The sequence below is a fragment of the Mustela erminea genome, chromosome 9 (assembly GCF_009829155.1).
Source record: "Mustela erminea isolate mMusErm1 chromosome 9, mMusErm1.Pri, whole genome shotgun sequence".
Classification (NCBI taxonomy): domain Eukaryota; kingdom Metazoa; phylum Chordata; class Mammalia; order Carnivora; family Mustelidae; genus Mustela; species Mustela erminea.
The window spans coordinates 59,769,718-59,795,572 of record NC_045622.1 but is presented as its reverse complement, the minus strand read 5'-3'; the positions used below and the strand labels follow the sequence as shown (position 1 = coordinate 59,795,572).

The following is a 25,855-nucleotide window of genomic DNA, read 5'->3' as shown; positions in this document are numbered from 1 at the left end:
ATGTGGCCCAACAGTAGTTCCAGTTCCTTTCTGTTGACTGGTTTTCCAGGCTTGGAGGCAGTTCACCACTGGATTTCCACACCCTTCTTTTTCATCTACATCTTTATCCTTCTAGGCAACAGCACCCTCCTTCTTCTTATTAAGGAGGACCACAACCTTCATGAGCCTATGTACTATTTCCTGGCCATGCTGGCAGCCACAGACCTAGGGTTGACATTGACCACAATGCCCACGGTGCTGAGAGTCCTCTGGTTGGATCACAGGGAGATTGGAAAAGTGGCCTGTTTTTCTCAAGCCTACGTTATACACTCACTTGCCTTTGTAGAGTCTGGTGTTTTGCTTGCTATGGCCTACGATCATTTTATAGCCATTTGCAACCCCCCTTCGATATACTTCTATACTCACTAATAATCAAGTGCTGAAAATTGGGCTGGGAGTTCTGATGAGGGGGTTTGTATCTGTTATCCCTCCAATTTTACCCCTATACTTTTTCCCCTATTGCCATTCCCATGTCCTCTCCCATGCATTCTGCCTTCACCAGGATGTCATCAAACTGGCCTGTGCTGATACCACCTTCAATCGCCTGTATCCAGTTGTGCTTGTAGTCCTTATATTTGTGCTGGATTCTCTGATTATCCTCATCTCCTATGTGTTGATACTCAAGAGTGTCCTGAGGATTGCCTCCAAAGTGGAGAGGGCCAAGACCCTTAATACCTGTGTCTCCCATATCTGCTGTGTCTTGGTTTTCTATGTCGCAGTGATTGGATTGTCTCTGATTCATCGGTTTGGGAAGCAGGTCCCACATATTGTCCACCTCACTATGAGCTACATATATTTTCTTTTCCCTCCACTAATGAATCCTATCATCTATAGTGTCAAAACCAAGCAGATTCAGAGTGGCATTCTTCACCTTTTTACTACACATAGAGTTGAAGCGTGATCTCTGACCATCATAGTTCCTCACACAGAATGTGAGAACTCTGGGTTTTGGCAGAGGAGCAAAAAAGTCTCATATCAAACACCCATGATCAGATATCTTGGTAAAATAATTGTGAAAGTAGAACTACAATTGGCCCTACATTATCTCTGTAAACTCAAGTCTTTGGTCTAAACTAATTTGTGCAATTTTTTAGGAGAAAATTTGTGTGTACTGTTTGCCACTCAATTTCTGTGATAACAAAGGTGTGTCCTTTTAAAGGTATGTCTATAATGTATCTAAAATATATTTTGGGGGGTTAAGAAGATGGTGGACAGGAACAGAGTTGTAAGGATATAAAATAATAGTTAGTTTGCATAGAATAAAGTTGGTCTATTTATAGCTAATCCAATCTAACTCCCATGAATTGCCCCACAGATGTTCACACAATTGTGGCAACCTGTATGTTTGGCAACTGATGGTCTGGAATTTTCCTGTAAAGAAGTATGAATTCTTCCTCACTGAGTGTTATAATTACTTATCAGCCCAAACATATCATTGATGTCTCCCCTCTCCATCAAATGATCATGAATTTGTCTCAAGAACTATAAGCTTATATTTATTTCCCAAGACAGCACCTACTTAAGAAAACTCATTTGTGATAAGAGGAACCAAGTATAAAAGAGAGGAAACAGACATCCCCATACTCCTTTGCTTTTTTCCTTCATTCTTATTCTACTACTCCAACTTTAGCTGTGATGATGGTACCATCTCCAGAACATATACCAGTAGTTAAGTGGAAGAGATGGTTTCTTTTCCCTCCTTTTACTATGAAAAGGCTTGAGGGACAGAAGGAATAGATTTCTACATTTTGATTGAAATTTTCTGATGAGTTGGGAAGGGACTGAAGGGACTGCAACTCAAGTCAAAAATAGCCTCCAAGAGTGGAGGCTGTGTTTTCATTACACCTCAATTAGGGCAAAGAAGGAAGAAAGTGAGCCAGGAGAAGGAATATATAGAAGAGGCTATGACGTGATTGGTGCTTTGTCCAGATCACGTTACAGAACTGTGCACCCTCTCCTTGTTCCTGTGAGTGTTAGCTGCTCATCACTCACATTTGCTGCTTTCTTCAGGCTATTATTCTCAAGTCAATCAGAACTGCTTCACCAAGATTATAACCCCGGCTTTCCTGGAGGCAGCCCACAGGTGAATAACAACTCTTTCCCTTCTAAAGCTAAACTCCACCTGGGACTAGATCCTTGCCCATCTCCTTCCCCTATTTACCCTGTTGTTTCTTACTCCCTGTCTCTAGACAGTGTCATTAATAAATTGCATACATCTGAATCCTTGTCTCAGGTTTTGCTTACAGGGAGCCCAGCCCAAGAAAACCTAGAACTCTGATCTCTTTCCATTTTCATCAAGAGATTTAACTGTGATTAAACTTATAAAAAGAGAGAAACCCTATGTTTTATTCACTTTTTTCATCCTTATCACTTGATGATATCTAAGTAACACAGCTTGAATACTAAACTCTGTGTGTGTGTGTGTGTGTGTGTATGTGTGCACACAAGCAACACACATTTGATGGTAAGTTACATTCTGTTTCCCATTGTTCATTTCCCCAAAATACAGGAAATGAAAGCTAAAAAAATGCAGGCAAGCAAATCTGGTTGACCATTTGGTCAATGATTAATGAAATGATTGCCCCTGTTTAAGAAATTTATTTCTTATTTGCAAGTAATTGAGGAAACAAATTCATTTAAAAGAGGCCAAAAGGGGAAAACAGAAATGGGGAAACCAGGGAGGAGACTAAAGGAATACTTCAATTTATCTATATAAAGGAACTACAAATGACTGCAGTCCACCCAGACATTTATTTTACTTTAAAATCTATTTTATGAATCAATATAAGCATATCATTTCCTTGGGTGTATGTTACTGTCATCACAAAATTTAGTTTCCTGTAGATCTCACACAGGTGTATCTGTTATAAAATACAGGGTACTAAAAACAACCTATTTGCAACAGTATATCCCAGGAAACACTGCAAATATGTTTTGTATTCATAAGCATGGTGGACTTCAGAGTGGTCTGTTGGACCAATGCACCAACCCATCAGTGAATCTCCATCAGGACAGCTTGGTGAAGTCTGAAATTTAGCTTATCATCACTGAATACTTAAAAAAAAAGAACTTGTATGGGGTTATGATGGGAAGACTTCATGATAAATAAATTCACTAGTGCCTATTGAGATGAATAATCAGCACATAGTTATAGGAGATCTAAGGTTTATAAGAACATATATTAGGAAAAAACCTTTGCCAGTATCATTTTCTCTCTTCCAAAGAGGGTTATAAGTACATAGCATAAACTATAATTTAAAAGATAATCTACCATAAGGATACTGAATTTGAGTTAGGAATTCATTCTTCTGGATGAAACACAAAATCCAGTGATAAAAATGATTAAAAAATGATAAAAATGAAAAAAAGATAAATAAAAATGAAAAAATGATTAAAAAATGATAAAAAAAGAGAGTCCGAAATATTAGAGATACATTGAAAAGACTAATCTGATCTAAAAAGTCAGCAGATTATTCCTCTTGCAAATATAAAATGAACTAATGACAAGTGAGAGGTATATAAATTCATTCTGTTAATCAATAAATAATTGCTGGATTTTTTCTGAGACGATGCAGATGTTTACAGGGTAAATGAAAGGAGAGTATTTATAGTAGGTTTTAGATTAAATTAGATATTCAGAGCTATTAGAGATGTTCAAAGGACCTAGGGGGCCTCTATATCCAATTATGTCAATTTTTGCTTTGTAGCCTAAGTCCTCAGAAAGTGTCATTGTTATGAATAAGCTCATAAACAAAATGTATTCTTATGGGAAACTTAGAAGTCTATGCCCCTATAGTTCTATGGCTTGTCACCAAGCTGACAGATGGTAAGAATAGTAAAAAAGCACCATAAAGTTGGGTAAGATGAGATAGAGCCTTGAGAGGAAAAATTTAAAAGATGGGATCAGCATGGACTAGAGTGGGATGCTGAAGGCTAACAGATATATGTCATAGAAAAATTTTTCTATTTTTCATAGAAAGAAAATTTTCTATTTTTCAAAGAAAAAGAAGGTTTTTAACATCAACACAAGATTGCTCAACAAATAGCAAAAACAAAAACAAAATCCTAGGAAAAAGAATTCTCTGAATCCTTAGTGAAGGTATTTAGATGCCTGAATTTTACCTTCATATATGTTATAAGTAACATATATGTTATAAATATATGTTATAAATATAAATATGGTAGAAATAGGACTTAAACTGCATGACACAGGAACTCTGATCCATTGCTGAGGAATGGTAGGTAAGGCCAGAGGAAAATATTTTAACTCAAAAGGTAAGATATTTTTACTGATGAGGCTGTATGAATATCTTCAAAACATATATTCTCATGAAGATTGAGCTCTGTAACCCAGAAGGAGACAGGAACTGACTGTATCACCCTTGCCAGGAAGTACTGCATCAAAGAAAGGATTTTCATTACATGAGATGGAGGTTCTTCCAAATCCAATAGATGATGCTACTGTGATCCTATACTTATGAGGCAGTGTTGTAGGAATATGAAAGGAATGAATAAGGTTTGGAAAACACATACATTACAGAGATATAATGGCCACTTAAGAAAATGATGCCCCACTCACCTCCTCCCAGTGCTCCCAAACCTGGCTGCTTAGAGTGTTGGTTGATATGGGCTAACAGCTGCTCCCGTTCTCCAGGGATTTGTCCTATGCCTTACATGGAAAGTTATCTTGACTGGAGTATCTTGCAGCAGATGGAAATTTAGAAGTGATTATCTTACTAAAATGAAATGAGATAGCAAGTCATGAAAAGACAGAGCGGACTAAATCTGATCACACGAGCCCTTAAAAGAAAAGATTTTTCACTAATGGCAAAAAAAAAATTAAACTAGTGGTAGAACGATAACCCAAAATGATTCAATGCTTGAGAATACCTTCATTAAGATTCTAGAGGAAGTGGTGCTTCCAGGAATGGAGTTATACACAGGTAAGGAGCTCTGTGGACGAGAGGGTAAATCTTCCTACTGACGAAACATGGGGAAAGCTTGAAATTATGTTTCAAGGTACTCACTATGTTAATTCATTTTCAGTTCACAATATGGCTCTCCCAAATCAAGTCATCCTAAGTATGCATTTAGTACAGCTTTCAGGGAAAGGAAATTCAGACTCAAGTCATTCTCAGAGACTGACTCCTAATCATGACTTCCCAAATTCTATTGACTTTCAGAAAGACTTATGGACTGAGGAAGGTTCAGGAGGAACTTAAGTGAATCTGAAATGTCAGAAACCAGAATGTTACCTACGTGGTTTAACACATTGCACCCATCCTCATTTTAAAGTATCACAGTTGGTCGAAGCTCTAGGACAAATTTAGGAGACAAAGCTAAGACAAGACAAGACAAGGCATTTCATCAGATCCATATCTGCGCCAGAATATGAATACAGTCCTTTCAAGTCAAGAACGAATTATCAGAGGATAATTCTCCATGTCCACTACTTCACTTCATCATTACTTAAAGTAAAAGAAGATTTTTTTTACTTGATATTTATGGTTCCAAACACAAGAACTGTGATCTCTGGATAAGACTTACTAAGAGGAAGATATAAAGCTTACTGTTTGAAAGAATTTACCAGTAAGTGGGACTCATTTGTGAGATAATATCACTTTAAAAATGCATATATGAAAAAGTATAATAAGTGATCTCATTTGAAACCAAAGGAAGGTAATTGTCAGAGAATTATCAAACTTCATCTAAGTTTAGTGAGATTACTTGCTCCCAGATTCAGGAATGGCAAAGCCAAATGCAATTTTGATATTAACTTCTCTATTCAGGTGGGGATCAGAAAGGACAAAGGTGCTTTGACAGTGTGATTTCCATCTGCTAGATAAAGCTACAATTCGGCTTCCTGTCTGTAGTGACAATGTGGAGTTACGGGGCACAGCTCTGGGGGCCCTCATCCTTCCGTAGAAGGCCAGGAGAAGATATCCTAGAAGCTTACTTATCCAGCAGCCAAAGGGACCCTGGGGAAGCATTTTTCTATACAAATAACTTCACCAATTAATCCTATTAGAGGTCATCAAAGATAACATTTGCATCAGGTTCTATATCAAGACCACAGTTACCTCTCCCCTTAGCTCCTGGTGCACCAGGTAAGACTCTGGTGACCATGAAAGAAAGGATGAGATGGAGATAATAGAGAAGAAATTGAAGATAACTGCTCTTCTTGGACTCCTCTTCCTTCATGCAGATATTGCAAGATGGTGAATACAGGAGAGGGGAAAGCTGTGTGTATGCATAGACTGGGTTGTGTCTAGTGTAAAAGATTGCCCCATAAAAGTTCAATTACCTAGGACATACTGACTCCCCAAGATACCCAGTGCATTTTTGTTTTGTCTTCTTTTGTTATTGTTTGAAATTATGGGTGCATATGTGAATAATCAAGAGATCCAGGTTGCTACCTAGACTTTCTTGTTAGCCCAAAGCTATCAAGAGTATTTTTCCTACAGTAGGAATATTCTTTGGAAGAGGCAAGCAGAGGAAGAGGGACTGATTTTGAGAGCACAGTTTCAAAGCAGGGTCACATAACATACAGGTTTCAGTATCACATCTTTCCCTCCTCTTGGTGCTATTCTCAATGTTCAGTTTTCTTTCTCACACATCTCCTTATGTAACCTTTCTGTCCTTTCTTTCATCTTCTTTGTGCTTTATACCTTTGGTAATTTGACTAATTCTCAGTTATAGGACAAAACTGTATGTGTTTGTGTTCTTACCTTAATGCTTATCCTTATGAGTTGTTGTTCCTTTAAGTCTTAGGAATGATCATAGTGTAAGAACTCCACTGGGGGTAAGATACAATCGAGACTGGTCAGGAATGTCTACCATTGAGAAAATAGTGGAGTCTGGAGGGCTTGCTGATGACCATATATGCAGGGTGTTGGTGAGTTGCTGGTGACTCTTAACTGGACATTTGTTTGGGAAAAAACAAAAAAAAAAACTGCTTCAATCAGCAGCTTACACATTTGCCAATTAGTGTATCAGTAAGTCAATTTCAATTTGAAATTGAAATTGAATTTGAAATTGAAATTGAAATTGAAATTCAATTTCCAATTGAAATTCCAATTTCAATTGGAAGTCAATTTCAATACATAAATTAGCTTAATTATCAGCTCACCAGGCAGTTAGCGTGTCACCATGTTAAAAATAAGACCATTGATATTTCATTAATGACCTGATCATCTATGTCAAAATCTGTCATTGTTTCCAGGAAGACTGATCTGGTCCTATAACACTCAATAAAGAAAGCAACATTAGCAGCGGATGGAAAATGACATCCATGTTTTAATTGGAATGAATTAATTAGAGCCCTTAGTTCTGAAAGACTGGTAATAAAGTGTAAAAGACAAAACAATTTACATTAAGGTTTAGGCTAGAGCGTGGGTGATGGGGAAGAAACATATGGAACTTAGCTACAGGGAAGGGGCAAAGTGAGGGATGAGATTTAAACCCAGTAAAAATATAATGGACATAAGAAGAAGGAAATAGGAAAATGACAGGATGGAGATAACATCTAGCTGAATCCTAGGTGCATGTGCAAGAAAGGCAGACATCACCAGACGTGCCTAGCCAAAGCCAACCAGAATTAGCTGAACCATGTATATGAGTCAAAAGTAATTGAGACTATGGGCTCTGAAAAACAACCTGAGGGTCTTGAAGGGGTGGGGGATGGGAGGTTGGGGGAACCAGGTGGTGGGTATTAGAGAGGGCACGTATTGCATGGAGCACTGGGTGTGGTGCAAAAACAATGAATGCTGTTACGCTGAAAAGAAATTTAAAAAATATGTAATTGTGTAATGTAAGCCACTGACATTGCACAGTGCTTTTTCATGTGATATTTTTTTTTTCGTTAGCTAATTGACACAATAAGTAACTTGTCTTAACTCTTCAAATATTAGTTCAATATTTAATGCTAGTACATTCATTTTCTATTGCTGTGTAATAAATGACCACGAACTGCACTGCTCACATTTGTCTATAATACAACCGTTCTGTAGGTCAGAGTGTGGTAGGCGTCAATGGTTCTCCACTTAGGCTTTCATGGCCACCATCAAGGTGATGGCTGGGCTAGGAAAGAATGCACTTCCAAAGGCATTCACATTGTTGGCAGAATGTATTTCCTTGGCACTAAGAATGATGTCCCTACTTTTTGGAGGTGGTCAGTCCCACTCCTAGGGACTGCCTGAATTCTATCTCATGTGGACCCCTAAATCTTCAAACTAGTAACTATGCTTCTCAGGCTTTGAATCATTTTGGGTTACCATTCCACCACTAGTTTAAATTTTTTGCTAGTGAAAAATCTTTTCTTTTAAGGGCTCATGTGATTAGATTTGGTCTACCCTGTCTTTTCATGGCTTGCTATCTCATTTTATTTAGTGAGATAATCACTTCTAAATTTCCATCCACTGTCTTCGGCACCAAATGCAATGCTTCCTTGAAGCAGAAAGTTGTAAATTCCATTAAGTTTAGTAATATAATAGTCCCAGAGGGTTAGGAGGCACCTGGAAAGATTTCAGGCACCCCTCTCTGGGGCTTCCTGAGTGTGTTGGTTCTGTGGGGTTGCATAATATACTTATACATACAAAGAATTATAATGTGAACTACAATTCAGGTAAATATGGTATCATCCCAAGAAAGCCTATTTTTCTGAAAAGACCACGAGGTTTGTGTCCTTGATGCCAAGTAAACTTCCTAATTTATATAGGTATCATCAATTCCTGTTTGTTGAATCAATGAACAGAATATAAATGGTGGATCCAAAATGGAAGGACCAACTTCTTTCCTACAATTGAAAATATGTTCACGATAGTGAGAAGAAACCAGATGGCAGAACTAGAGATGGACTGTATTTTAAGAGATAGGGAATTAAAATTGCTTTTAACTTTTTTCTTTTTTACTCTTTTAATGTGGCTACTAGAAAATTTAAAATCAAGTACATGGCTCAAATTATATTTCTACTGAATGTTTTGGTCTAGAGAGAACTTTTTTGTTTCTTCACAGGGATCTGCCATGTGGTCAAACATCAGTGCTGCCCCTTTTCTACTGACTGGCTTCCCAGGTCTGGAGATATTTCATCCTTGGATTTCCATCTCCTTCTTTGTCATTTATGTCTCCATACTCCTCAGCAATAGCACCCTTCTCTTCCTTATCAGAGAAGACCACACCCTCCATGAGCCGATGTACTACTTTTTGGCTATATTGGCAGCCACGGACCTTGGAGTGACTTTAACAACGATGCCCACTGTGCTTGGTGTTCTGTGGTTTGACCATAGAGCAATCAGCCATGGAGCTTGCTACTTTCAGGCCTATCTAATCCACTCACTCTCTATTGTGGAGTCTGGAGTCTTGCTTGTTATGGCCTATGATCGTTTTATTGCCATCCACAATCCGCTGAGATATACCTCCATTCTCACCAATGCTAAGGTGGTGAAGATAGGGGTGGGGGTTCTAATGAGGGGATTTATACTTATTGTTCCCATAATCACCACCCTTTCTGGATTCCCATACTGTAAATCCCATGTCCTCTCCCATGCTTTCTGTCTGCATCAGGATGTGATCAAACTGGCCTGTGCTGACATCACCTTTAATAGACTCTATCCTATAGTCCTGGTCTCATTAACTGGTTTCTTGGACTCTGTGCTTATCCTTACCTCTTACATTCTAATCCTTAATACTGTGATGGGAATTGCCTCAGGTAAAGAGCAGGCTAAGGCTCTAAACACTTGTGTCTCCCATATTAGCTGTGTTCTTGTTTTTTATGTCACTGTTACTGGGCTGACCCTCATCCATCGATTTGGGAAATATGTGCCACATATAGTTCATATTATCATGAGGTATATCTACTTCCTCTTTCCACCATTTATGAATCCAATAATCTATAGTATTAAGACCAAGCAGATAAGGAATGGTATCAATCACCTTTTCTTTCTTCACAGAATTTGATTCTGATCTCTTTACCTTGGGGTCTCTCCCCACTACAGAATGGGTTTCTTGGGAGAATGGACTATGGACTATGTGAGGCCAATGTGGCTTGCAATCAAAAGGACTGGCATTCCTGTCATTTAAAAGACACAGCCTCATTGCTCTAATTCTTAGCCCCTTACCACCATCATACTATGAAGGACATTGGCTTTAGTCCTGCTGCTCTGTTTGGTAGACTGATTTGCTATATACTGTCATTTTTCACATCTGGTAGAATTGTCTTCATGTTTATCTGAAGCCAATGATACTTGAAATTTTTGCAGTCTATTCACTGAGAGGGGAATGAGATAGCTTGCAAGAGTTCCTTGGCATTTTTGTGGAAAATAGTTAAACATTTCTTGTATGCCCAAGAGCACATCAGAGATGATGGGGGGGGGGTCTTAGAAAACCCTACTAATATTACATGGTGCTAGAGTGGATGAGAAATAAATGAGAATGAGCACTGGGTGTTATATGCAACTGATGAATTACTGAACACTACATCTGAAAATAATGATGTGCTATATGTTGGTTAATTGAATTTAAATTAAAAAAAAAAAGAAGAAAGAAAGAAGGGAGAATAAGATATTCAGGCCAAGAGAGGGCTTACTGTCAAAACCACTCAAGGCCAAAAAAGAACTTGGATTCCAGCAGATGCCAGTATAACTAGATGCCCACTCTAGGTAGATTAATGAGAAGCCTCTGAGTTGCTGATATCTGATGTTTTCAAATTTAGGGGATGAGGACATCAAACCACTACAATAAAATGAAGTTCCATTTCTGGCATACCTGAGTTTTTGTTTTGTGTTCTGCAGTTCATAACCTTCACATAGACTTAATGAAAAAGGATACTTGTCAAAGAAACATTCTAATATGTGCACAGGGCAACATTTTGTCTTTTTCTGGATTGAGGGGATGCTGGTGAAATACTTTCAGGAAATATTGTAATCGTATGGACTTGAAACACATAAAACATTTAAGGAAAGTTCTCTTAGGGCCTCCCATACACTTTATTCCATGCAGGGAATGAGATGAGAATCTGTACATCAGCAATATAGGAAGAAAAGTTTTATTTTACTAGTTTATCAAATGGTAAAAAGGGCTAGAGAGAATGATGTACATTCCACAAAATAATTGATAATACGTTGGAAAACAGAATGTCAATGTAGTCAATCAATAATTAATCCATGCCATTGCGGAGGGTATGTGCTATGGCGAGTGCTGTGAAGTGTGTAAACCTGGTGATTCACAGACCTGTAACCCTGGGGCTAATAATACATTATATGTTTATAAAAAAATAAAAAATATATAAAAAAATAATTAGTCCATGCCTTTTTTTTTTTTTTCTCTTCTAACTGGAGAAGGAATTGCATATCTTTATGTCTTGCTGGATCACTGGAATAATTTCCTATAACCAACAGATTCTCTTGTAAAGGAATTTATTTCTCCATTAGAAATGGTTATTTATAAAATAATCTATGAAAACCATTGATTTAGATCTTCCATTAGTGTTTGCTTCCATTCTTAATTCAGCTAGTTTTTTTTTCTCATTTTAATTAGACTTTCCCCATTGATTCTATGAGAGAGAAGGGAATAATAGATTAATTGGCCTGTACAGTTCAGGCAGTTTAAAAATTAAAAATTAAAAATAAAAGAATATATAACAACTTAAAAGAAAGGGAAAAGATACATTTAAAAAAATCAAAGAAATGGTGATATAAGTAAATCTAACATAACAAGTGTTTCTAATGGAGTGATACCTAGAAATGAATTCAAAGAAAAATAATGAAATATATGAGGTAATCCCATAGTTATAAACTATTTAAAGAAAATGGGCATGATCTTTATTTTTTATCATCTATTTATATATGTGCAAAAACATCTTAAAAGTTTAAGATTTCATAGAAATATAGTTACTAATCAATTTCACCATGCCATCTTATTATCTATAAGATTATATTCTATCTTTTGTAGTATATACTCTGTTCTCAAACTTCCCCAAATAAAATGGGTAGAGTTTATCTAGACATATGGAACATACTATTACATTAAAAAAAGCTAAAACTGTAATCATGTTATACCTTTGACTATAGTAATTTTACTTGCATCAATTTATTCGTAGGAAAATGGAAAATTTGTTAAAAAAAAAAAAAGCCAAGTATGGTAGAAAGAATGTAGTCTTGGAAGAAAAAAGCACATCTACTTTTTCCTTCTTCACTTTCAACCTTTGTGATCTTGAACAATCAGTAAATCTCTGAGCCTCAATTAAGAATAATAAAATGCATGCTATTGGCATTCATATGTCCTGTTAATTATATTAACATCATTGTATTGGCAAAGCTAGACATCTGAAGATTTCAACCTGTCAGCACTAAAATAGAAGGGAAGAACATTCGGCCAGTAGGAAATCATTTAATATATGATGATTCTTTCCCATGATGAAATACATTGTTAATATAAATGAAAATTATAAGTTTTAAATAGCCTTTGGAAATGATGGTGCTCCTTCAGGCTTTTCCCTCCATCACTCTCAATATAGTTTTCTCTTATGAGGACACAAAGACATCCAGTCCGTTGACTTGTATTTCTGATTCCTTCTTGTCTTATTTACCTTGACAACCTAGATGGTTTTATTTTCACTTCTTTGGAAACTCTTTAGCCAGTATCCTATGTGTTTTGTGTGTTTGATTTTTTGTTTTGGCTTATTTTAAATTTATCCTAAACATTTCATTCTTTTATGTTCTTCTGAGAAAACAAAACAAAACAAAGCAAGATGACCCTTGATGTAGATCTTAACATTTTCCAGGCCTTGTGCCAACACATAACATAAGTTATTTTTACCATCATTCTTAGGAGTATTTACTTAATCTTTGTGTCAATTATTTCAATGACATCCATCATCCCATTTTTACAGATGAGGAAGCTCCAGTGCTATGTATGTAAAGACACAGAACCTGTAAGTAAGACTGGGATCATTCTCATACTCCAGGGCCCCTGCCCTTACCCATGAATTACAGTAATTTGAAACAAAGTTTCCAATCTAATCTAATTTGATATGACTATTGATCATTCTCAAGTCCCTCCTCCTGTTCTCATATTTGTTTTCTGAACTCAATACACGCATATATAACTGCCCAGGAGACATTTCTACCCGATTGCTTACAGACATGTAAGACCCTAACCTGAATAACTCTCTTCATTCTTTTTTTCCAAATCCAGCATGAAAAACAATGCTTAGTGCACGAGTCAAACAACAGTTCCTGATGACCTAATAGTTACTCTCTTCCTTGCTCCCTATCTTAATAAATGGAGCTGCTCTGCTCTTCACTCAGATAAAATCAGAGGGGCAGATGTCCTCTTCCAGTTTTCTCTCTCCTTAATCTACCACCTTCAGTCAATTTCTCCTCTTTCTAAGTCATAGACTCCTTCTCTGGTGCACGGCTATGCCACCCTACAGACAACACCTCATCCCATCCACATCAACACTGTTTCTCACCTGGATTATTGTAATTTAGTTCTGCACACTCTTCACTCACTCTTCTACCTTTTCAACAAGTCCTCCAAGATTTCACCAGAGTAAACTTGTCAGAGGGATTATCTGATCGTGGTCCCCTCCTCTTTACCTCGCACTCACCGCTCTTAGGATGAAGTCAAAACTCCTTACGTGATTTGTAAAACCCAACATGATTAGAACCTGCTGCCACAGATTCATTTTGTATCACATTTTGCCACATTTTTTTTTTTTTAGCTATACTAAAATTCTTTTTGTTTGAATTCATCATATTTCTTTCTTGCCTTTGGCCTGTGCACATTTTCTCTCTCTGTTTGGAACTGAACTCTATACTACTCACAACGACCATTTTCCTTACCTTCCTCCTTGTTCAATTCCCTGCTGAAATCACATTTCCTTTGGGAAGTTTTCACTGATCCCAGAAATAGTCCCTGTGTGCTTCCATTAGCATGTTATCATCGATGCAGTAATGACAGTGGTATGAAAATGTATGGTTAAAGAAAAAAAAAAAGAAAAGGAAAGAAAGGAAAATTTATGATAAATATTTCTTTTCTGATACCCATCGTACTATTCTCTGTTTATTGTGAAGCTGATGCAAAAAGATTAATGATCTAAAAATAAGGAAATTTTTAAGACAAAAAGTTAATTGTCCCCATAGCTATTAAGAAATTCACTTGTGGGATGCCTGGGTGGCTCAGTTGTTGAGTGTCTGCCTTTGGCTCAGGTCATGATCCCAGGGTCCTGGAATCGAGCCCCACATCGGGCTCCTTGCTCAGCAGGGAGCCTGCTTCTACCTCTTCTACTCCTCCTGCTTGTGTTCCCTCTCTCGCAGTACCTCTCTCTGTCAAATAAATAAATAAAATCTTAAAAAAAAAAGAGAAAGAAATTCATTTGTGTTCCTTTAATCAGAACTTATTTCCCCAAAGGAATAGAAAAGACAAAAATGCAATTGGAATTCGTAAGCTCTAGGACCGACAACAGTACGTGTGACCCTTGAGAGAAATAGGTATACTTGTGTCATTTAAGGTAGACAACAGGAAGGATATGCATGTATTTCTTAAACCCTGATGCTGAGGATTTGGTTGGGGGGGATCCTATAAGCAAATTCTGATATTCCACCTCTGCTGGTATCTAAGTTTCTAGTTTTCCTCCCACATCCTTTGGGGAATGCATGAATGACCTGAGGACATTGTTTAAGTGGCCCAACTACTCCCAGAAAGAGGAAAGAGATCAGGGGGTCTCCTGAGTGGCTGTAAATCTCTGAGGAAGTGATTCCTACATATATAAGCTTTCTAATGGGGCCTATGGCTATGTGAGGGAAACTAATGGCTATGTGAGGGAAACATCTAAACCTGGTCTTCAAATAGGGCAGGAACAAGTCCCTGTTACAGCAACAAGACTGGAGTGGGAGTGTGCCAGGAACAGAAATATGGAATGACTCTTCTCCCTTCTGATATTATATGTAGTCAGGAGAAGCATTTAAGAAGGCTTTCCAGAGACCTGCATAGAAGGAAGATCTGAGCCGAGGTGAGAGACATCTACAGCACAGACATCTTCCTTTTTTTTCAGTAAGTGTATAAAAGAAACTATGCCAGATTTGGCTTTCTAATCTGTGATCCTTGTTGGGTTGGCATCACCATAACAATGAGTGCCCTAAATTAAGTGTGACATTGTGTGCTTTTATCTCTTTTTCTAGGTAGTTTATAGTTTTTATTAGATCTTAATAGCATGCATGCTTACTTGTGTGTGTGTTCACACTTTAGGACTACTGTCTTAGAAAGGGCATGTGAGACTCCTTAGGAAAAATAGAAAACCCGAGACTGTTTCTGGCCCATTACTCTTGTACCACAGGGCCTATTCCTCATTCCATTAATGAGGATGGGAGTAGATGAGAGATGAGGGGGAGTAGGACTCAGGGTCTCCTCTCTGGTCAGCTGTGCATTTCAACTTCGTGAAGGATTCTTTATTCACTATTTCCTTTTGAAGTCCACATATCCTTCTTTTCCCTTCTTTCTTCACACACCCAAGCCCTCTTTGCTTCTTTCCTTCCCCCATATCCACCAAGAGTCAAGTTGTGCTCTCAGACTGAGTAGTTCGGTCTATTTCTATGGATGTCTGTGTGTGTATGTGTGTGTGTGTGTGTGTGTGTGTGTGTGTGTGTGTGTGTGTTGTTGTTGTTGGTGTTATAAATCTAGAAATCCTATTTACCTAGAAAAACATCATAACATGAAAATAAGGTTGGTAAATTATCTAGATGTTTTCAGCATTAGGGACCCCGTTGGGACATTCATTGGCAATACTTTGCATAAAAATGCACAATGACCAAGAAAAGTATAAACTCTACTGGTGTGTATTGTGCGATTCTTAAGGACAGAGACTGTGCTTATGGAATGATTTTCTCAGCAATCAATGTAGTGGGAGCCATGTAGTGTATGCTCGCTAATTCCCTGCACATTCCAAATAATAATCTTTCCACTTGTCCCAGATGATACTGAGGGGCGGTGCTCCGAATGGCTGTCTATAATTTCAGGTGTAGAGCATCCTTTGAGGACAGTTCCTCAGATATTGATAAGACAGTTTCTCCAGAACTTTAGGAAGTCACTGAAGAAAATACATGTTCTGAGTTGGGAGCTGCCTATCAATTTCAAGACCATAGCTTTCCCCTCTCCACCTAGACAAATTAATTCTTCTGCACCTGATGTAATTTTCTCAACATCTGTCAATAAACAAAGCCATATAGCCAAGCCATGTTTATGGAATTTTGCTACATAATGTGGGCTTGGGAGTATGCATGGAGGATGGTCCAGCACTGAAGAAACTGTCTATGGTGGCCTCAGTTTGATGACAGTATCTGTACTCCTGGTAGCCCCACACACCTGTTCCTGGACAAGTATCAAGGTTCTCTTTTAATCTTGGACAGGTTCTCCCTTTATTCCAAAGGTTCATAAATATGTCCTGATTTTACATTCTTAGAGGTATTATAGCCTACTCTGTATCTTCTTATTTTTCTGATGAAAACCTAGCTACAGAGGAAAATATAGCCTCCTTGTTTCAAACATTTTTGTGTGTGTGTGTGTGTGTGTGTGTGTGTGTGTGTCCTCATAAAAACAGTGAAGGCTTATGTCCTTGTTGATCTTGAACATTTTATTACCAGTCTCTGAAGAAACCTAATTAGCTTTTAAGGAGAAGCTTACAGTCTGGAAATATGGTTTATTCATTCTGAATTCTTTTTCTTTAATAAATTAAATAAATTCAGGACCTTGTGTTTTGTTTTTTGTTTTTGTTTTTGTTTGGTTTGTTTCTGCTATTTTCCCCTTCAGAATACAAATCTCTAATTTACTACCTCTCCCAACTACCTTTCTCTTCCTCTGACATGTTGTTTTCTCATCCCTGTTTTTTAAAACTCAGGCAATTTTGATTTTATTTTTACTATACAACATTTGTACAGTAATACTAATTTAAACTTCTATATTATTTGATATACTTTAATTTTAGGGGACTCCTAGTGTTGGTGATTTCTATCTCAGTTACTGCCATGCCATATAGATACAACTTCAAAGCATTTTCTATTATTTTTATTATGTTCAATGAGCCAACATACAATACATCATCAGTTTTTGATATAGTGTTCAACAATTCTCTAGTTGCTTATAACACCCAGTACCCGTCGCCACACGTGCCCTCCTTAATACCCATCACCCAGTCACCCCATCCTCCCACCTCCTCTCTTCCATAACCCTCAGTTTGTTTTTTGGAGTCCAGAGTTTTTCATGTTTTGTCTCCCTCTCTGATCGCTTCCCATTCAGTTTTTCTTCTCTTCTCCTCTAGTCCTCCGCTCAATTCTTTATGTTCCACATATGGGTGAGATCTTTTGATAATTTTCTTTTTCTGCTTGACTTATTTCACTTAGCCTAATCCCCTCCAGTTCCATCCATGTCAATGCAAATGCTAAGGATTCATCATTTCTGATGGATGAGTAATATTCCATTGCATATATGAACTACATCTTCTTTATCCATTCATCTGTTGAAGGGCATCTCACCTCCTTCCACAGTCTGGTATTATGGACAATGCTGCAGTGAATATTGGGGTGCATGTACCCTTCTTTTCATTGCATCTGTATCTTTGGGGTAAATACCTAGGAGTGCAATTCCTGGGTCATATGGTAGCTCTATTTTTAACATTTTGAGGAATCCCCATCCTGTTTTCCAAAGCACTATATGTATTATATGCAGGCTAATGGGACATAATAATAGTAACAAAAAAGAAGTGAAGTGTTGAAGGAGAAGGAGCTAAGAGGTAAGAGGAGACACTGCTCAATAGGGAGCCTGCTTCTCCCTCTCCCACTCCCCCTGCTTGTCACCCTCTCTCTTTTTGTCAAATAAATCTTAAAAAAAAAAAAAAATTAGGTACGAGGAGACAGAAAGAATCTGAACATTCAGTTAAGTCAAATGATTTTCTTAGAAGAAGCAGAAAGAGAACCAATGAATAAAGCAGCTATGAAAAAAAAAATACATGAGGGCATTTGGCAGAACAAAGAAACACCCATGTAGAAGAATCCAAAAGCTTGAATCTCCAAAGATGGAGTAGATATGAAATGTTTAGAGCAACGATTCTTTGGGAAAAGTTTTCAATTAGCAATAATCGCGCCTAGGATAAACCTCATTGGCTACGATACTGCCACTGCGCAAAGCAACAATTCTTAGATATTACTGTATACCTGGCCCGGGATGGGTTTTAAGGAGGGCACATATTGCATGGAGCACTGGGTATTATACACAAATAATGAATCTTGGAACACTGCATCAAAAACTAATGAAGTACTGTATGGTGACTGACATAATAAAAATAATAATTAAAAAAAAAGATACTACTGTAAACCTGAATCCCTTGGGGATCATGATCAAGGGCAAATTTTAGTTCAGTGGGTTGAAGGTAGAGTCTAAGGCCACATGTCTAACAAATCCCTGTGCTTGTTAGCTGTGGCTGGTCTCTGGCCCACACTTCTGGTAGCCAACCTCTAAAAAGGGGTAACCAGCTGTTGGAGCAACAAAGCAATCAAAAGTGATGGTGGTGGCCTGTTCCATAAAGCACCAACATTCAATTTCAGGAACAAAGGAAACTTTTCCTAACTGAAAACTATGTATTTATCATGAGTGCGAATAGCAAGAAAGCAGCTAAGTAAGTTCATTAACCACTTGTACTTATTTACTTATTTGTTATTATTTGTACTTATTTGTTATTGTTATATACTGTTATTGGAAAATTTTTAAGCATAAACACAATAATAGGACCTGATGTTATAAGAAAGATTAATGAAAATGTTTCATTTAATTTGAGAAAATTTTAACCATTAACCTAATATTTTTTTCTACTTAGGGGAAGACTAACCTTCCTTATCTCAAGTATAACCTGCAAATTCTCTATTCTTCTTCTGTAGGGAAATATTTGTGAAGTTCCATTTATCATACCAATTAATTATCTCCAAATATGAAGATTATAATTAAGGCTTCTTAAGGTATACTATATCTTATACCTTCTTAAGGTATATACATCTTATATTAATGTATAATATCACTAAAGAATCTGAATTCCTGGGTTAAAGGTTTTTATAAAGCTGCTCTTCACCTGTGGGCACACAATGTGGCCCAATACTAGCACTGCCCCCTTTTTGCTGACTGGCTTCCCTGGTCTGGAGGCTGCTCATCACTGGATCTCCATCCCCTTCTTTGCAGTCTACGTCTCTGTGCTTCTTGGCAATGGTACTCTCCTCTGCCTCATCAAGGATGACCACAGCCTCCATGAACCCATGTACTATTTCCTTGCCATGCTGGCAGGCACAGATCTGATGGTGACGTTGACCACGATGCCTACCGTAATGGGTGTCTTATGGATGAACCACCGGGAGATAAGCCACGGAGCCTGCTTCCTGCAGGCCTACTTCATTCATTCCCTTTCCATTGTGGAATCAGGTGTCTTGCTTGCCATGGCCTATGACCGTTTTATTGCCATCCACAATCCCTTGAGATACACTTCCATTCTTACCAATATTCGGGTGGTAATGTTAGGAATGGGAGCTTTTATGAGGGGGTTTATGTCCATCATCCCTGTAATCTTGCGTCTCTTTTCATTTCCATATTGCCACTCTCATGTTCTCTCCCATGCTTTCTGTCTTCATCAAGAAGTCATGAAACTGGCCTGTGCTGACATAACTTTCAATAGACTTTACCCGGTAATTTTGGTTTGTTTAACAATCTTCTTAGATTCTCTTATCATTCTTTTCTCCTATATCCTAATTCTTAAGACTGTCATGGGCATAGCCTCTGGTGAAGAGAGGACCAAGGCCCTCAATACTTGTATCTCCCACATCGGCTGTGTCCTCATCTTTTATGTCACTGTGATTGGTCTGTCATTCATCCACAGGTTTGGGAAGAATGTGCCACCAGTGGTCCACATTATAATGAGCTATGTCTACTTCCTCTTCCCTCCTTTAATGAATCCAATCATCTATAGCATCAAGACCAAGCAAATTCAATATGGCATTCTCCGCCTTCTATCCAAAGATCGATTTGGAAGTTAAATGCAGATGGTAGGGATCTGAGGTTTCTGTGAACAGAGAACCATGAAATGCCAATTCCACCAAGTCTTAAAACCTATGGTGGCAATCTCCATTTCTTCAAATGATACAATGCCATTTATGAAGCTTATGAGTTATAATTTATGAGTTGATTTGTTTCCTTGTTTTCCTGTGTTCTCTTCAAATTCTAAATAAAGGATAGAAATGTTTTTATTTTCTTGGAAAAGTACAGCTCTGATGTTGTGTTTTTTGTATATTCAAGTTAATTTTTATGCTAAAACACATTGACAATTTGTTGTAGCCATTTGCATGGCTTACTTTGGACTTTTCTGATCATGTCTCTTGTCATTTTCCTATCAGGGAGTTCATCATTTCCTAATTTCTTTGTGAGAACTCATTATAAATGAACCCTCATGAGCCATTTATTTTGCAAATATATCCCAGTTTCCATTTGTCTTTTTATAGATAGAATTTAAAATTTTATATATAAGTAACTTCATTTTTATTTTCTTTATTGATATTTGGGGGTCACATGATAAAGATTTCCTTGATTCCAGGTTTATTTTTCATATTTTCTTGTTTTTTGCATAACTTCTGTTTGGACATTCTATTTTATAAAAGATTAATATTTGGAGAAAAATAAGAAATTTAAACGAGTACTCATTGATTCTATTTTCAAAATAATAACAGTAATCAGCTATTTGGTTGATATTTTAAGGCGTGAGACAGGAATGATGCTAAACAAAAATGTTTAAGAGCAAAGAAATCAATACAAAATATTGTCTTAATTAAACCCAACCCACTGAGGGGGTGTCAAAAATCAAAGAAACCTACATTTAAAATTATCTCTGTGATTAGCTACAACATGTGAACGACAAACTGTTTTGAGGATGTGGGTTCCAAGACGGATCACCTCTACACTGAGCTAAGGGGAAGATTCTCTGAAGAGCGTGCCTTTAGCTGAGACGAGAGGGCAGATGAGTGGTTAATTGTTGAGATAGAGGTAAGAATGTTTTAAGCAGAAAGTAGTATGGGAGAAGGCTATAGGTTGAATGGTTCATGGAAACTTCTGGGAATGTGGCTCACGTGAAGAGAGTAAGGAGGTTAAATCAATAGCATCCTGTTGGCCAAGGCAAGTGTTTTGAGTGTCTACCCAGAGAGTCACAAGAAGCTACTGAATTAGTTCCAACCAAGAGAGTGATACGATTTCTGTGATACTTACAATTTATATGTTGAGGTATGATGTGGATTTTAGTATAGCAAGAGGGGCATAAGAAAATCAGAAAGATAACTGTGCCAGTTTCAGAGACAGATATTAGTAACTAACATTATTAAAATGAAGATAAATATTGGATATATATAAGATATATATAAGATCTAAAATTGATAGATTTTAGAAAAACATACAAAAGAAAAGTTTGGGAAGAAACAAATAAAAAAATAATCTGGATTATTTTAAGAACATGAATGTCATTAACCCCAAAATGATCACTGATTATGCATAAAATCCATGTTTGAAAAACACTCTGTTAATTTGAAGATGAGTAAATGTCTCAGTAATGAAGTTTGACCCCTTAAAATTACTAAAGGAAATATTTTATGCTGTAGCACTAAGCTTTTAAGAGAAGAAAGTAATATATTCATTAGTTAGTCATTTTAAAAATAATTTTAATATTTGTATCTTTTTTTCCTGATTATTAATGATCACAGTAAAAGCTAGTCCTGTATGAGCATATGATGAAAGGATAGGGGTACAAGACAATACAAAAAACCTGAAGCATTTGACACCAATAGAAGCAGCTCATAGAATACATGGGTCTTTGCATTCTTACCCAGGGAGAAAAAGGGATAGATTAAAGTTTCCACCCAGTGATTTTTCACTGGAGTGTGTCCACTTCTATCAAACCCTAATGATAACACCCTATCACATCCACACCAACACAGTTTATCATCTGGATTGCTGTGTATTGATTCTTCTTACTTGTTCTATCTTTCTTCCAGTGTGCTTCTCATACTGTAGCAAGTGACCTTTAAACAAGGATTACCTGATTGTAAGCACGGCCTATCATTTATTTCATACTCTCGTCATTTGAGTAAAGTCAAAAATCATTACATGAATTGTAACACCCTATGTGATCAAAATCTGCTACCAAAGATTCATTTTATGTTAAGCTTTCTTTCATAAGTTGTTCTAGAGATGCTATAATTTTTAGTATAAATTTATAATAAAAAAATTTTGGCTTAAATTCATCATTTTTTTTCTTGTCCCATGACTAGTGCACATGTTTTTCTTTGATTGATTTGTTCTTTTGTTTATTTCTCTGCATGGAATTAGTGCCCTATCTTAGAAAAAAATATTATATTCCTTGTGCTTCTATTATTCAGTTCTCAGCTTAAACAGCACTTCCAGGAACCTTGCTCAGATCCCAGAAATGTATTCTATGTGCTCTCCTAGCACACTGACATTCATATACTAGTAACAGTGTTTTATAAATTCATGGCAAATATACTTTCTGGTTCCCACTAGATTTTTGAGTTTCATTAATGAAATGAACATGTCTGTCACCCTGATCCTGTCACAAAATAGACAATGATAAATGAAGTAATTTTAAGATACAATATAAGACAACTTTCATTCACCTGGCTGTTCACAGATCCATTGAGGTTTCTGTGAATCAGAACTGATTGGTCCATAGTGACAAAAAAGACAAAAATGTGATTGGAATTCACAAATTCTAGGAGTAACAAAGGCACATATGACTCCCTGGACCTTTGAGATAGACTATAGTAGTGCTGATGTTGAGGATCTTGGGGTCACATAATTACGTCCTGACATGCCCATTAGGGTGGTATTTGACTTTCCAGTTTTCCTAACTCACCCTTGGGGAAACACACGAATGGCTTTTCCCCAAAGTGGTTTAATGACCCAGACATTTACAGAAAAAGAAGAAAGGGAAGGAGAATCAAAGAATCTCCCAAGTGGGTGGGAAGGTGAAACTCTGGGGAGGTGATTTCTACAAACAAAAACTCTTCAATTTGGTCTCTTCCAAACTTTTTTGAGAAGAAAGAGTTTGGGATAAGTCCTCTAAGAAGACAGAAAGAAAGTAACCATTCCAGCAATACAACTGTGTAGGGGGTGAATTCCAGGAATAGAAATATGATAGATGCAGGCAAGAGAAGATAGAAAGATTTTCCAGAGGGCTGCATAGGGGACATATCCCACCTGATGTGAACAACATAATAGCACAGACCTCCTTTGGACAGATGTATCACAGCAGGTTTGAGGTTTTTAGTAGGAGACCCATGGATGGACCTCAAGAATACTGTGAATGGGTTTAGACTAAATGTGACATTGTCTGCTATTATCCATTTATCTTAATCCAGGCTTTTTGACTTTCTTAAGGATTCCATAAAATGCTAACATTTAATTTCAAAACCGAACAAAATTTTCTGATAACAACAAAAAATGTCTCTATCATGCTTGCAAATACAAAATTAAATCAAATTTAAATGTATCAAGTATATCAATGCATTTACAACCAAACTAAAAGACAGTGTAACTAAGTAATATAATTATCTATATGTATATTTTTAATTATCTATATGTATATTTTTATCTTTTTTTTGAAAAAAAAATTGAGAAAATTTTAACCATGAACCTGATATTATATATAATGTGGGAAAAGACCACGATTCTGCATCATTATTATAGCCTAGAAATCTCCACTGCTCTTCTGGAAAAAAAAAAAAAAGTTGTAAAACCATGTATATACCAATTAATTATCCTGAGTACAAAGATGACTGGGACTGCTGTAATACGTTCCCATAGGGAGGTCGTGCAAAGAGAAAACACTGGATTTCTGGGTTTGTAGCTTCCATAAACTTGCTCTCCACCTGCGAACATACTATGTGGCCCAATATTAGCACTGCCCCCTTTTTGCTGACTGGCTTTCCTGGTCTGGAGGCTGCTCATCACTGGATCTCCATCCCCTTCTTTGCAGTCTACATCTCTGTGCTTCTTGGCAATGGTACTCTCCTCTGCCTCATCAAGGATGACCACAGCCTCCATGAACCCATGTACTATTTCCTTGCCATGCTGGCAGGCACAGATCTGATGGTGACGTTGACCACGATGCCTACCGTAATGGGTGTCTTATGGATGAACCACCGGGAGATAAGCCACGGAGCCTGCTTCCTGCAGGCCTACTTCATTCATTCCCTTTCCATTGTGGAATCAGGTGTCTTGCTTGCCATGGCCTATGATCGATTCATTGCCATCCGCACACCTCTGAGGTATAACTCCATTCTTACCAATTCCTGGGTGATGAAGGCAGGATTGGGGGTACTAATGAGAGGATTTTTATCCCTTGTGCCCCCAATCATGCCACTCTACTGGTTCCCATACTGCCGTTCCCATGTTCTTTCCCATGCCTTTTGCCTCCACCAAGATGTCATGAAACTCGCCTGTGCTGATATAACATTTAATCGTGTGTACCCTGTGATTCTTGTTGCTTTGACTTTCTTCCTAGATGCTCTGATTATCCTCTTCTCTTATATTTTAATCCTGAAGATGGTTATGGGCATCACCTCCGGAGAAGAGCGAGCTAAGGCCCTTAACACCTGTGTCTCCCATATTAGCTGTGTTCTGGTATTTTATATTACTGTGATTGGCCTGACTTTCATTCACAGGTTTGGGAAACATGCACCACGTGTGGTCCGCATTACTATGAGCTATGTCTACTTTCTGTTTCCTCCATTCATGAACCCCATTATATATAGTATCAAGACCAAGCAAATTCAGAGAAGCATCCTTCGCCTATTTTCTGCGCATAGTAGGGCTTGAGCTTTTATTTTGCAATCTTAAGCTCTCTGGGAGGTTTTCATTTCCCGTTATTGGAAGAGATGTCTGGTTTTATACTCAGTGTCTTTTCAGAGTTAGTGACATTTTAATTATTAAGTAAAACTATAAGTTGATGTGAGCAGATATATATTCTAGTATTACATGTGCATTAGAATATATATATTAGAATAGAATATGTATAGAATGTGTTATTAGAGTATATATAACATATAATATTCTATATATATTCTCTCTCTCTCTCTCTCTCTATATATATATATATATATATACTGCATGTGTATTCCAATATATGTATTAGAATGAATATTGGAATTGCATAGATAGAATATTTTATTAGAATATATATATTATACACATATGATATATATTTAAGAGAAATCCTGGTGATCTTGGGGAAAAGGGATATAGGAAAAACGTGAGATGGGGCATTCCAGATCTTCTATGTGAAGAGAGAAGTACTACTTCAGAAAATGTCAGATAAATGAAGAAACATAGCCTGGATCAAAGACAGTTAATCTGAAGGAAGATGTGCATGTGGAAGTACATTTTCTGTGTTATAAAAAGGAAATCAGAATGATCTATTTCTCATTTTCCCATCTCTATGTTTGAATCTAACTGTACTGGAAATGATGTTGCTCTAAAAGTAAATAAATTTCACTGAGGAAACTTAGCACATGTATAGAGCTCTAGAAAGCTTACACCTGAAACTTCACTTTCTCTCAGTATATCAGTGGATTTTATTATTAAATGGAAACTGATAAAGATCAAAGGCAAATTAGCAACCCATCAATTTCCTATTAGCCAGTTGAAGCCAGATCCCCTAGCATGCCTTGTTCTCTTCCCATAGCTGCTGAACACTAACATACTAATTTTCCTCTTTCTGGCTTTCTACTTT

At 37.2% G+C, this 25,855-nt stretch overlaps 4 protein-coding genes and 1 pseudogene across 4 annotated transcripts; 4 read left to right on the top strand and 1 right to left on the bottom strand.

Moving 5' to 3' along the window:
* LOC116599150 (olfactory receptor 51B5-like) lies at positions 1–940 on the top strand. The gene is given in 2 exon segments (XM_032358840.1): positions 1–378; positions 380–940. Coding segments are annotated over 2 exon segments (939 nt in total).
* Positions 941–9,060: 8,120 nt separating this feature from the next.
* On the top strand, positions 9,061–9,993 carry LOC116599633 (olfactory receptor 51B2-like). Its single transcript, XM_032359602.1, has one exon. It carries the CDS (start codon positions 9,061–9,063, stop codon positions 9,991–9,993), a length of 933 nt encoding a protein of 310 aa, XP_032215493.1.
* Positions 9,994–18,067: 8,074 nt separating this feature from the next.
* On the bottom strand, positions 18,068–18,217 carry LOC116600516 (annotated as a pseudogene).
* Positions 18,218–19,163: 946 nt separating this feature from the next.
* LOC116599672 (olfactory receptor 51B2) lies at positions 19,164–20,102 on the top strand. The gene has a single exon (XM_032359656.1). The coding sequence runs from the start codon at positions 19,164–19,166 to the stop codon at positions 20,100–20,102; it is 939 nt and encodes a 312-aa protein (XP_032215547.1).
* A 3,904-nt stretch (positions 20,103–24,006) lies between these two features.
* Positions 24,007–24,942, top strand: LOC116599635 (olfactory receptor 51B2-like). The gene has a single exon (XM_032359604.1). The coding sequence runs from the start codon at positions 24,007–24,009 to the stop codon at positions 24,940–24,942; it is 936 nt and encodes a 311-aa protein (XP_032215495.1).
* Positions 24,943–25,855: the final 913 nt, after the last annotated feature.